The sequence below is a fragment of the Callorhinus ursinus genome, unplaced genomic scaffold (assembly GCF_003265705.2).
Source record: "Callorhinus ursinus isolate GAN/ISIS: 27379988/994484 unplaced genomic scaffold, GSC_fseal_2.0 scaffold8, whole genome shotgun sequence".
Taxonomy (NCBI): Eukaryota; Metazoa; Chordata; class Mammalia; order Carnivora; family Otariidae; genus Callorhinus; species Callorhinus ursinus.
This window is the reverse complement of record NW_027397070.1, coordinates 40,275,059-40,288,794: the sequence shown is the minus strand read 5'-3', so window position 1 is coordinate 40,288,794 and position 13,736 is coordinate 40,275,059. Positions and strand designations below refer to the sequence as shown.

Genomic DNA, 13,736 nt, shown 5'->3' with positions numbered 1-13,736 from the left:
TCTCTCTCTCTCTCTCTCTCTCTCTCTCTCTCTCTCTCTCTCTCTCTTTTTTTCTCTGACTCTCATGAATAAATAAAAACATTAAAAATAAGGGGGGGTATGTTCCTTGATCTCCAGGGAAGAACTACAAGAAATTCTGTGTAAACTGGAAATGAAAGCTGCCATTTACACCTAGCATTTTAGAGATCTAGACAAAGAATTACTTTTCTCTTGAGGAACCAGAAGCCGGAGTTATAAAGCGAAGGAAGCCGAAAGCTCCACTGGATTTTCTTTTCACTTCCTTCCACAGCCCCCTTCCAGCCTAAGCTAGAGCCAGTGGGCCTCTGGCCTAGCAGAGCTTTCACCATGGCTCTCAGCGATGCTGATGTGCAAAAGCAGATTAAGCATATGATGGCTTTTATTGAACAAGAAGCCAATGAGAAAGCAGAGGAAATAGATGCAAAGGCAGAGGAAGAGTTCAACATTGAGAAAGGTCGTCTTGTGCAAACCCAAAAACTGAAGATTATGGAATACTACGAGAAGAAAGAAAAGCAGATTGAGCAGCAGAAGAAAATTCAGATGTCTAATTTGATGAATCAAGCAAGGCTCAAAGTCCTCAGAGCAAGAGATGACCTTATTACAGACCTACTAAATGAAGCAAAACAGAGACTCAGCAAAGTGGTAAAATATACAACCAGGTACCAGGTGCTGCTGGATGGACTGGTCCTTCAGGGTTTGTACCAATTGTTAGAGCCTCGAGTGATCGTTGCAGGAAGCAGGATTTCCCTCTGGTAAAGGCTGCAGTGCAAAAAGCGATTCCTATGTACAAAATTGCCACCAAAAAAGATGTTGATGTCCAAATTGATCAGGAGGCCTACCTGCCTGAGGAAATAGCTGGTGGAGTTGAGATCTATAATGGAGATCGTAAAATAAAAGTTTCCAATACCCTAGAAAGCCGGCTGGATCTCATAGTCCAGCAGATGATGCCAGAAGTACGAGGAGCCTTATTTGGTGCAAATGCCAAGAGGAAGTTTTTGGAGTAAACCTTTGGGCGAGGTGGAGTTCATTCACTGCTCTCCTGTCATGCGGAAGTTTCTGATATTTGAAGAAACAAGATATCCCTCGTGTGGCTTCCTCTTCGCTGTTCTAATATTCTGTATTTATCAGTGGATCCTCTCTCTAGCTAATACCCTTGGCCTAATTGTTAACAGGAGAGAAAGTTTCACTTACTATGATCAGGAAATCTTCTTAGCTTACTGAAAGTAGCACAACTTCCATTTCCTTCTGTAGCATGAAGGTGAGGGTATCAGTGGGTGGTTACCAGCGCTTCCCCGAGTCTCTGCTCTTCTTCTCGTCTTCTGCTGTCGTTCTCGAGTCTAGAGGGTGATGTGTGTGGTGTTCTCTGACATTCAGTCTCTGCTCTTTAGGCTTCAGACGCATGGGGAGCATGCATTCCTGCCAGCACTAGTAGCTTCACTGTTCACCTGTTTGGGCCTAGAAGCGTTCCTCATCTGTAAATGTGATTTAGAATCTAAGCCATGAATCGGTCTTATTGATTAAAACAAAAGGTTTACATGGAAAAAAAAAAGAATTAGTTTTCTCTTGTATGGAAGACCTTATACTACAGTTAGCCACAGGGGCATGGTATGGGACTTAATATCTGTCCTTGCCCCTATGGTTAATCGGTCCATTGCTACGGTAGCTACTATGGTGGCTGATGTAAATGAAACCAAAAGAATCTGCCATAAGGGAAATAGGTGGAAAAACAAAGGATTCTCCCGGTGATAAAATGGCAGAAAGGGGGCCCATCAAGGTCTCTCAAACAATTATGGCAAGATCTACTTTTATACAGGATCCTGAAAGAAAAATCAGACAACCCAATTTGGTCTTGCTAAGCATTATGGAAGGTAAATACCGACAAGATCCAAGGGCTGGGTTAATCCGTAAAGTTCCTGGACATCATCTGGTCAAGTAAGACAAGTGATGCCAGAGACGGTCATTAGTAAAATGAAGCTTTCACAATCCCTAAAATGGTAGAGGAATTACAGGCTTTTGGTTCATTGGGTTACTGGAGACTTTTTGTTTCCTATCTAGGAATAGAGTAGATTCCTTGTAAATGCCTTAACCAAGTAAATGCCTTGGTTAGGAGGGTAAGCCGATGGGATTGGGGTGCAAACTGATAAGAGGCTATATATGTATATTTTTGAAGATTTTATTTGTTAGCATGAGAAGGGAGAAGAGGAGGAGCAGAGGGTGAGGGAGAAGCAGACTCCCAGCAGAGCAGGAAGCCCGAGGTCATGGGGCTCCATCCCAGGACCCCAAGATCATAGCCTGAACCAAAGGCAGACGCTTAACTGACTGAGGTGCTCCAATAAGAGGCTATGTTAAGGGCAAAAATGGCAGTAAAACAAATATGGACCTTGGGGGTATTAATGCCAGGTGTGAGTTGTGAATTAGATGTAAATTTGTATCTAGAAGGCCTTGGCTGGGACTTGTGGGATACTGTTAGGATTCTGGTCTCATTTATGGAAGGGAATAGAAACCAGGTGTAGTCCCATGGAAGAACAACTATTAGCTATGTATCTTGCGCTGCAACAGACAGAAGGAATGAGTGCTGATTTGCCTATGATGGCATGAGTTAAGGACTTGTTCAGCAAACCTAAGTGTTCCTGTGCCCAGGTAAGCACCTTATAGAAATAACATGCTTACCTACAGCGGAGGAGCGCCTGTAAATAACCAACCCACTATCTCATGAGCTACACTCATTAATAGGGCCAGTCACCTAAGTCAACCCAACGCAACTTCTAGGAGTTGCTGACATTATGCTTCCCTTCCCCTAAGTAAAGGAAGGGAAAGCCTCACCTCCGGTGGATGCATAGTATACTGATGGCAGTTGCAGGGGAAACCTGCCTATTTGGCATTCCTGTGCCATTCGGCTGGATTCTGATGTACTTTGGTTTGAAGAAAAAACTAAAGTAGTCAGTGGGCAGAATTGAGAGTGGTATGGATTGTGTTGACATATGAGCCAGTGCACATCGATTTGGCTATTGCAGCTGGGCAGTGTTGTAAGGGTTGACAGCATGGATGCTTTGATGGCACAGAGAAGGCTGGGGTGTATTATTTATTTTTTAAAGATTTTATTTATTTATTTGATAGAGACACAGCGAGAGAGGGAACACAAGCAGGGGGAGTGGGAGAGGGAGAAGCAGGCTTCCTGTGGAGCAGGGAGCCCGATGCGGGGCTCGATCCCAGGACCCTGGGACCATGACCTGAGCCGAAGGCAGATGCTTAACGACTGAGCCACCCAGGCGCCCCGGTTGGGGTATAATAAATAGAGCTCTGTGGGGAGTAGAACTGTGGGAAGGTATTTGGGAAGTGTGCCCTGAGCCTGACGCAGCTGTCCGAGTATGACCTGTGTCCCTGCTCACTCCCCATCCACACTACCGGGCAATTATGAGGCAAACACTCTAGGCCAGGCACAGTTCTCCTGGAGGAAATGCTGACCCCGTCTGATGTAGCAGAGTGGGTTCATTGTAAATCGGGACACCAACTGAGGTCCCAGAACTACTTGGCAAATAGTAAAAAGATTGTTTGCCTTTAAAATATTTCATTCTACAGGGCGCCTGGGTGGCTCAGTCCATTAAGCGTCTGCCTTTGGCTTAGGTCAAGATCCCAGGGTCCTGGGATTGAGTCCTACGTCAGGCTCCCTGCTTGGTGGGAGCCTGCTTCTCCCTCTCCTCCCCACTTGTGCTCTCTCTCACTATCTCTCTCACTGTCTCTCTCTCTTAAATAAATAGAATCTTTAAAAGAAAATAAAATATTTCAGTCTACAAGCTGCTGACAAGGACTGCCTCCAGTGCCACCTCAGGTGATGGTCATTGTGCCATACCCTCGGGTATATTGGGCGGACTACAAGCCTTGTTTCTCAATGGCGGATAGATGACATAGGCCCTTTGCCAGTGTTGGAAGGGCTCAAACGTGCACTGACCCACATGTGGACACTTGCACAGGACTTGTATAAGCCTTTGCCTATAAAAGAGCTAATCAGGCTGCAACCATAACAGGTTAACAGAACTGGAGAGCATGTACAAACAGTGACTCAGATAGTGATCCAGGGACGTTTTACGGGTCGTGATGTCCAAGAATGGGCAGAGGCCTGGGATATATGGTAGACTTCCCACCTGCCATACAGTCTCACTGCTGCAGGTCTAACTGGAAGGATGAATGGACTAATAGGAAACACATTAAAGACTTTGTCACCAGGTGGCTCCCTCAAAGGATGGTCTCCAGTACTAACTGGCTATTCAACTTTTTAAGGCTGTGCCCATAGCAGGACAGACCTCTGCATATGAGCACCTAAGCAGCAACACCCGTGCAACTCTTGGGTGCAGGTGTTGTCAGGAGGTCTGAGGCCTCTTGGCGGCAGAGGGACTGCTTTTGTGATTGCTACAAGACTTCCCATCTGGGAAGGCTCTAGTTCATTGGAAATTGGCTTGGAATGCCTCCTCCAGGTGGCTTGGTGTGCTAATCCCTTGGGGCCAACGCCTCACATCCGGTATTCTTAACCCTTATATATTGGTCAGGGCCCAGCACATGCAAAGAACTGCTTCTGAACCTCTGACTCTTGGTGTTGGGGTAGGGTTGTTAGTATGGTTGTGTATGTACAACATAGACACATCCTTTGATGCTATTAAGGAGCAAAATAAATGGTTTCATCTCCCAGGGAAAATACCAAAGCCAGGGATGATATATATTACCTCCTGGGGACGAAACCACTACCCTGTTGTTGTTAACTGAAGATCTGCCATATCTATTGCTTGTAAAACATTTCTTACAGCCCATAACCTTGCATTGTTAATGTTTCTATTGTGTCTGGAAACATTTTGTTATAGGCCACATTTACACTGAAGTTTACAGTCGCTCCAACTGCTGGGTCTGTGGAAAGGACCTCTTTACTGGGTTGTTGGGGAACCATAGTTCTAAGTATTTTCTCTGGTCTTAGACGTATAATCCTATTGCTGCTGTGGTGTAGGGATGCGAGTCACCCCCCAGTTACCTGGCTGTGTGGTCCTTGCGGAAGAATGGTGTGAAAAGACGGTCCCGGCCGGAAGGCTGTTGAGGGTAGAGTGTAGGAGTGCTGACAACACTGCCTCCCATTTTAGCTCCTCCATCTTGTTCATGCCACACAGTGACTCCTTGGGGCTGTGTGTTCTGGGCCCCATGGAGGCTAATGTTAGCCCTGACTGAAGGGTGGGAAGGGTTGTTCTCATCTTTCCTAAGTGGTACACAAAGGGAACCGCTTGAGGCAGCTAGTAGAGATGGCTGGCGCACAGAGTGCCCCACCACGTTAGGTACCTACCCTGTGACCTCCCCACCACACCCCCTCGCTCTATAAAAGTGGTTGTGGTGCAGACTTGGCAGGGAGCAGGGGTGGGGAGAGTAGCTGTATAGCTGCCTGGATTGTTTGTCTTCCCTATCCCTCCCTGTCGGTAGGTTACCTGGAGTAAAACTGTGTAAGTAGTATGGAGTGGCTTACATGTGTTTCTGTCTCAGAGCGCCTTCTCCCTCTGCAGGATACTTTACTGTCGCTCCTCCACCTTCTAACAGTATGTGTGCTAGCATTTCTCTGGAAAGTCATAGAATCTCTAGGATCTGTCATTTGCATTTTTTAAAGGTTTTTTAAAAATTTATTTGAGAGTGAGAGAGCGCATGAGTGGGAGTGGGGAGTTTGGGGAAGAGAAGCAGGCTCCCCCCTGAGCAGGGAGCCTGATGCAGGACTCGATCCCAGGACCCTGAGATCATGACCTGAGCCGAAGGCAGCCGCTTAACCAACTAAGCCACCCAGGTGCCCCTATTCATTTAAATTTTGTTGGATAATTGCCAAATTGTTCTCCAGCTTGTAATACTAATTTACATTCCCACCAAATGATTAGTGAGAGGACCTATTCTTTCAGATTCTTCCTAACTGGGTGTTAATATTTTTTCTTTGTTGCCAATCTATTGAGCTAAAATTGGTGTCTTTTATTTTTATTTATTTTTTTAAAAAAGATGGATGTATTTCAGAGAGAGCGAGCGAGTGAGCCAAGGGAGGGGTAGAGGGAGAGAGTGAATCTCAAGCAGACTCCATGATGAGCACAGAGCTTGACTCAGGGCTTGATCTCACGACCCTGAAATCATGACCTGAGCCAAAATCAAGAGTTGGACGCTCAACTGACTGAGCCACCCAGATGCCCCTAAAATTAGTATCTTTTAATTTGTACTACTTTTGATTGTGAGGTTGAGCATCTTTTCATGTTTATGGGTAATTTGATTTTCTTGGTGAATTTTTCTTTTTGTAGGAGTTCTGCAAGTATTCTAGTTAATGTGTAAAATACTAAAAATATTTCTCTCTGGCCTTCAACTTTAAAAAAAAAATATTTGGTCAAATCTGTTAAGTCTTTTTTTTTTTTTTTTAATATGGCTTTTGGGTTATATATAGTGCTTAGGAAGGCCTAAAAAGATTAAGAAAATATTTTGTATTTCATAGTTTTTTTTTTTAAGTTTTATCTTTAAGAATTTCTGGAGTGTGTGATGTAAGGAGATAGGGACAAGCTCATTTTGTAAGTGGGTGGCCATTTGAATGGTCTGTTATTAAATTTCCATAGAGACCTGTGGCTCTTTATGAACTCTATTTCACTGACTTATTTGTCCCCGTATTGGATGTATTTCCTTATTTTTAATACTTGGCAACTCTGCCTACCTGCTCCAGCTTTTTTTCTTTCAAAAAGATGGTTGGATTTTTTCAAACATTAAATAGTCTAGGTTTATATTAGAATCACTATGCCATTAAGATTTTCACTGCACTGCAGTGAATTTGAGAGATTAATTTGAGCACATTAGTATGGACCCATTCAGGAATAAGATAGTCCTTTAGTAAAGATCATTTTCTATTTCTTAATGTCTTTATTTTAATGTTTTAATTATAAAACATATGGTGTTGCAACACTGTTAGTTACCATAACCAAACTGTTCAAGTAAAATTGGATATCCATTTTTGTTATCAAGTCAATATTTTAGACACACACCTTGTATAAAATACTGGTTATTAAAGGAACATGATACTGTTTTTTCCCTTGTACAAAACGTGGTTGAATCAGCTGTTGGTTTATGCTTTTCTAGACTAAAATGTTGATGGGTGAAGTGATGAGAGAAGCTGCCTTTTCACTTGCTGAGGCCAAGTTCACAGCAGGGGATTTCAGGTAAGAAGAACTTAATGGGGTGTTTTAAAAAAAATCAAAGTGCTTTCATGTTCATAATTTCCCTTAAAAGCTACTGTTAATTATAAAACATCTAAGCACTAAAGACAAATGATGAGGTTAAAAGTGTTCTTTATTACTCTTTGACCCTAACACCAGTGTCTTTATTATCACATACACATGTCTGGTACAGAGTTGTAGGCACAGGATACTTAACATTCTGTAGTCTGTTTTCATTTAACATTGTGTCCTAAACATCTTATTTTCACATAGCTGTATAACCTTTCTCTAGATGTACATAATTTATTAACTGTTTCTCCTAATGGTGAACTTTTGGGTTGATTTTCAGAGTTTTAGATTATTAGAAAAGATGTCATGAACATTTTCATGCATATCTATTTTTGTTTCTCTAGAATTATTTCCTTAGGATAAGTTTGAGAATGGAATTGTTTTAAAGGGCATGAATTCTAAGACTTTTGTCATATCAATATATGCTTTATATACAAAGCATGTAAAATGGTTTAGTTTTTGCTTTACACGGGGGTTTTGCCAGTTATGTTGTGTGATTCTCCCCAAATAAGCTTGTGTGGTAAACCAGGCAAACATTGTTATTCTCCCTTTAAATTCAGTGCCTTCCTGAGGTCAGATGGCTGTTTGGGGACAGAGGTGGAAAATGTTTTCAGGATTTTTTATTTTAGTTGTCTTTACCCAGTGACACAATGTCTCCATTCCTAGTTTGTGTTATTCAGGAGCATTAGCTGACAGGTCTTACAACCGCAGGGGCTTAAGGCCTCTTGAAGAGATGGACTTTAATTTTTGCCAGTGTTCTAGCAGCAGGAGGGAATCAACAGTATGTAAGTGGTATGTGAATGCATTTTAGGGTGGTTATGGTGAAAACACTTTATGATAAGAACAGGTTGGGGAGTCAGACAAAACCAGATGGAAATTAGGTTCCAGGGTAAAGGAATTGAACTCCTACTTAGCCAAATCTAGAGGGTTTGGACAGCAAACCTAAAAGGAAGGAGTTTTCTCTAAAAAAAAAAAAAATTTTTTTTTTTTTTAAAGATTTTATTTATTTGACAGCGAGAGACAGTGAGAGAGGGAACACAAGCCGGGGGAGCGGGAGAGGGAGAAGCGGGCTTCCCACAGAGCAGGGAGCCCAACTGGGGCTTGATCCCAGAACTCTGGGACCATGATTTGAGCTGAAGGCAGACGCTTAACGACTGAGCCACCCAGGCACCCCAGGAGTTTTCTCTAAATTACATTGGCTGAATAAAAATCCTTAAAAGTCACATCTGTGGCACCACATGCCTGACTGAAAGCTCAAGCAGTCCGTGTACTTTAAAATCATTCTTTCTGGTTTTCCTACGGTTCATTCTTTGCTCTCTGAGACCTTCCTCTGGCAGCAGTGATTTTCCTTTTTCTGGAAAGACAATTATCAAAACATACTTGTGCTATCTCACCCTTGTTGAAATTACCTGATGGGTCCCTGTAGTTTTATTTCTCACTCTAAAATCTCAACTAAATCAAGGCCTTTTTTTTTTTTTCTGCAGCACCACAGTTATCCAAAATGTAAATAAAGCCCAAGTGAAGATCCGAGCTAAGAAAGATAACGTAGCAGGTAACTTTTCAACCCTTCAGAATCCTTAGGAAGAAAAGATGACCTTTAAAAATTAACCTGTTTATATGGCAAGATCTTCATGTTCTAATTAATCTCTTCTACTTAGAACAAATTGATTTGCTTTACATGTTAAAATCTTTGTAACTGGTGGTTGCCAGAGGATGGGGTGGGGGAAATGGGGATAAAGTTAGAGTTATACATGAAGAATACCTTATAGAGATTGGCTGTACAATGTAGTGCCTATAGTTAACAATGCAGTGTTGTGTATTTAAAAACTTAGGGTAGATCTTGTGTTGAGTATTAATGTACAAACAAGAAAAGGGACACAAATCTTTGGAGGTGATAGATAATGTTTATTACCTTGATTGTGGTAATGGTATCCTGGGTGTATACATGTATCTAAATTCATCAAAATGTATACATTAAGTATGTGCAATTTTTTTCTTTTTTTTGCATTTTATACCTCAAAGCTGAAAGGAAAATAATTGTAACAGCTTGATCTCTTATTACTCAGGATAATTTGATTATTAAATAGGAATGGACACTTAAGGTACCAGGTTCCTAAATTCATTCATTGAAACCAGTTAAATTCCAGACAGTCTCTTGACTTTTGAGTATTTGCTGAAAAAGAAACACAGGGAACAATGGTGATCAAGAAACAGTACTTCAAGGACATACTTGTGAATCCCACGTTTGTGTTTAACAGGTGTTACTTTGCCAGTGTTTGAACATTACCATGAAGGAACTGACAGTAAGTGTGACACTTTGGTAGTGTATGTTTCTGCCTTCTCCAGATTCCTCTTTAAATGAACCTTTTCCTGGAAAATTGGTGCTGGATAGACTTTCTTAGAGTTTAGTTGTTCCAGTGTTAGCATCCTTCTTATATGGTACAGTTGGGACAAGAGTTAATCAGTTAATAAAATTGGGAGTCATAAAACATTATAATGTCTTAAAATATTTTATTTCAACCTAGAAATACATAAACAGTCATTTGCCATTAAAAAAAAATGTGCAAGCCCATGGCCTTTGAGTATGAATCCACTAATTAGACTTCTGTGTTATCTTTCTGTGTAAACTACACCCATAATGCATTGTTTATAATTTCCAGTTTGAGTTTCTATAAAGTAAAATCAGGTCTTAGACTCTGTGATGCAATCTGAATCTAAATCTTCCTAGATTGTATAGCGTATTCTCAATATTTTACAATTGTCTTAGCATTTCCTAATTTGATAGCATTTGGGTAGTAACACATCTTTATGGAGTCTTTCCAAAGTAATCAACTTTTTTTCATAGAAACAATAATTTTTGGCATTTATCTTCCACTGGTTCACATAGAGTGTTTAGTGTAGCTCAAATGAAGAAGTGGAGCAAGCTAGGGAGCCCCCTGCTACTGGAGTGGTACTGTACTGTGGGCGTCAGGCCGTATCATGCCCAAGGCAGTGGGGCCCAGTGGTTAAAAGTTTCTCCTATAGTTACATTTAGAATAGTTTCCTTGGGAAGAAAAACATGTTCACTGTTTACTCTTAACTCTAGAGAACAAACTGATGTTTACGGGAGGGGGTGGGGGGGCAGGGGTGAAATAGGCGATAGGGAGTGAAGAGCGCACTTTTGAGAGCACCAGGTATCACGTGGAAGTGTTCACTATACTGAATACCTAAAACTAATATGACACTGTATTTTAACTGGACTTTCAATAAAAACTAAAAAAAAAACCAAATGCTTAAAACCTCACATCGGAAAAACCAAACATACTGACTGTGCAGCCTGGCCTGGAGTCAGTGAATTCATTTCTCCTTGTTTGGTATTAGTCTGACTTCTTTTGGGGAAATTTGTGGGGAAGATTATTTACTCGGTAATGACAGATGTTGCCTGACTGGTTCTTTCAGGTTATGAACTGACTGGGTTAGCCCGAGGTGGGGAGCAGTTGGCAAAATTAAAGAGGAACTACGCCAAAGCAGTGGAGTTACTGGTGGAACTGGCTTCGCTTCAGGTAAGCGCAGCAGCCGGAGAGCTCCTGCCGCACTTGGGTGTCTGAGGGTCCTCTCTCTGAGAGGGTCCCGCACTTAAGGCTTTAGGGTGTTTCCAGGATTTAATGGGAAACGAACTAGAGACATTTTGATTTCTGAAATGGTGGTTTCCGCACCATTGTCCCTACTGATGACTAACAAAACGTGTGTGCATTGGTAGACTTTCACTCTGGTAGGTGAGAACAGCAGCAGTCAATACCAGATTTAACTGCAAATATAACAGTTTATGCATGAAAGCTATTTTTTCCCCTTTGTGGCTAGTTAATATATATAATATGTCATCGTGCCTGATTCTCTCCCCTTGCCATTTTTATAACTTTAGGCGAATCTGAAGTTAAACACATTATAATAGCCTGGAAATAGTGTTCTATGGAAATTGTTGAAATGTAGCCTTGGTTTCCAGATGTTCTCTACAAGTGCAGTCTGCTTAAAGCCAGACAGGACACAATTAGGAAAACTTCATGCTTAAATTACTGATTTGTCCTCTTATTTAGACTTCCTTTGTTACTTTGGATGAAGCCATTAAGATAACCAACAGGCGTGTCAATGCCATTGAACACGGTGAGTGTGTGCTGCTGTGAGGCTCTTTGTTCGTCCACTTGTCCATAGCTCCACGTTTGCGTGGGATTCGGGCACCGACTGCAAGGAGAGTAAGACCTTGCCCCGTCCCCAGTGGGCAGGGCAGCGTGCGTCAGCCCCATCCGCAGGAAGGGGTTAGTAGTAAGTGCTTTAATAGAGTTGTGTAACTCCCCCCAAGTCCATATACATAAGGGAATGGTTAAGTTAAAAATTCTGAAGTGTTTAATTCATTTCTGGTCATGAATAAAGGACGAAACTATTTTTTAAAAGCCCTATTGTTTTCTTTAGTTCTTTCCAGTGATTCAGTGACCTTTTTGAACACATTAAATATTTAACTTTAAATCCCTTTCCTGTAGGCTTTCCGTCCTGCTCTTCTCCTTGATTCCTAAACATTTTCCCATTTGATGCATTTATTTTCCATTTCTTATTCTGTAACTGTGCTTAGTGTTGGCGCAGTATTTTCCGTTCAAGAAACTCTATTTTCGTTAAAGAAATAATTTTAAGGTAAGAAAGGAACAAATTTTGAATAGCAAATAAGTTATTTTGCGTTCTCAGTGTTAAAGAGGAAGTTATCTCATTTTTAAAAACTCAACACACACTTCCTGACCAGTTGCTAGTGCCAACCTTGTAAGTGGAACTGCAAGCAAAACATAATGGATTAGGTGATAGTTTGGCACTCGAGTTCACATTTTAATTTCTTTCTTTTTTAAAGATTTTACTTATTTGACAGAGACAGCGAGAGAGGGAACACAAGCAGGGGGAGCGGGAGAGGGAGAAGCAGGCTTCCCGCTGAGCAGGGAGGCTGATGCGGGGCTCAATCCTAGGACCCTGGGATCGTGACCTGAGCTGAAGACAGACGCTTAACGACTGAGCCACCCAGGCGCCCCCTATGAGTTCACATTTTAGAAGCAGATCGGCAAATTCTCTGTAAAGCAGCACCTTATGACTAACCTAAAACTCAACTTAGTGTATTCTCTCTGCTTGATGATCTGCTTTTTAACAGGGATTGTGATTATATTTAAAATAACATCTGTGGTTCAGTGTTGTATAGTCATATAAATTCAGTATGTTCAATGTTATGTATATTGTGGTCCATTGAATTATGTTGTATATATTGTGTATATTATCTGTCCATAGAAAGGACACTAGAAGGGCATATACTGAAACGCTTTCAGTAGTTATTTTTGGGTGGTTGGATTATACACTTTTATTTTTTGTTTTTGTTTCCTAAGTTTTCTGCATTAAATGTACATTAATTTTACAATTAGAAAATGTTACACAAATGAACACTGGCAATTTGAAAAAAGGTCTGAAGTTCTCATATATATATTTTTTTAAACCCTAGTCATCATTCCCCGGATTGAACGTACCCTTGCTTATATCATCACAGAGCTGGATGAGAGAGAGCGAGAAGAGTTCTATAGGTTTGTTGGAATTGGCAATTATTGATCAATTTTTGTTTCTCATATGCCAAAGGTTCAGTTTGCTGAGAGACTGTTGGCTTATGTTCTTTAGAATTAGCACAGCCTGTATTTTATTCTGATAAATGAGAAGCAAGACATAATATTGGCAAAGGCTCTAGAGACTAATCTATGCCAAGTTTTGCATGTATTTAAAATATGTCATCTCCAAAAAGGCCCTTAGGAGAAACTATTCATAGATTTGATTATTCTTTAAAATGAAATGATTTAGATCAGGTGTCTGCCTCATAAAAAGAAACTGCAATTAATCAACTATGTATTGCATGGTGAACATGTTCCAGGAGAAAGTATAAAGTACTTGGGGGCATTATGTAATAATATAAATCATACCATTAGAGAATTAGCACAGTACTCAGAAATGAGGCATGTACATGAATTGGTTATGAACAATTGCAGCTGGTAGGGACAACAGATACTAAAAAGGTAGTATACAGAGGTCAGTGTGCCAGGTTCAGAGATGGTGGGAGACAGGTAGAGGCCCGTAATTCAGGGAAGACGTGGCCATCTATGATTTATAATCTTAATTATAAAAGGTTATTGTGTTTCTTTCCTTCAATGACATTCAGGATTGTGGTGATCCAAACTGATTCAAAGTTTTAATAAATGTCTGAATGCTTAAAAGGTGTTCCATTATCAAGGGATGGATTTCAAGGTTTATTGAGTCCGGGATAGGAACGTTTTTTTAAAAAAGTTTACTTTTTTTTTTAAGATTATTTATTTATTTATTGAGAGAGAATGGTAGCACGAGAGGGAAGAGGGTCAGAGGAAGAAGCAGACTCCCCGCCGAGCAGGGAGCCCGATGTGGGACTCGATC

At 41.1% G+C, this 13,736-nt stretch overlaps 1 protein-coding gene and 1 pseudogene across 1 annotated transcript in view; both read left to right on the top strand.

Annotated features, from left to right (window-relative positions):
- ATP6V1D (ATPase H+ transporting V1 subunit D) overlaps positions 1-13,736 on the top strand; it is a 21,663-nt gene that overhangs the window by 7,351 nt on the left and 576 nt on the right. The window contains exons 3-8 of the mRNA XM_025869855.2: positions 7,138-7,217; positions 8,768-8,835; positions 9,542-9,586; positions 10,722-10,825; positions 11,357-11,423; positions 12,787-12,865. Of these exons, the coding sequence (XP_025725640.1) occupies positions 7,138-7,217; positions 8,768-8,835; positions 9,542-9,586; positions 10,722-10,825; positions 11,357-11,423; positions 12,787-12,865 (443 nt within the window). The remainder of the gene's footprint in view (positions 1-7,137; positions 7,218-8,767; positions 8,836-9,541; positions 9,587-10,721; positions 10,826-11,356; positions 11,424-12,786; positions 12,866-13,736) is intronic.
- Positions 264-1,046, top strand: LOC112822282 (V-type proton ATPase subunit E 1 pseudogene; annotated as a pseudogene).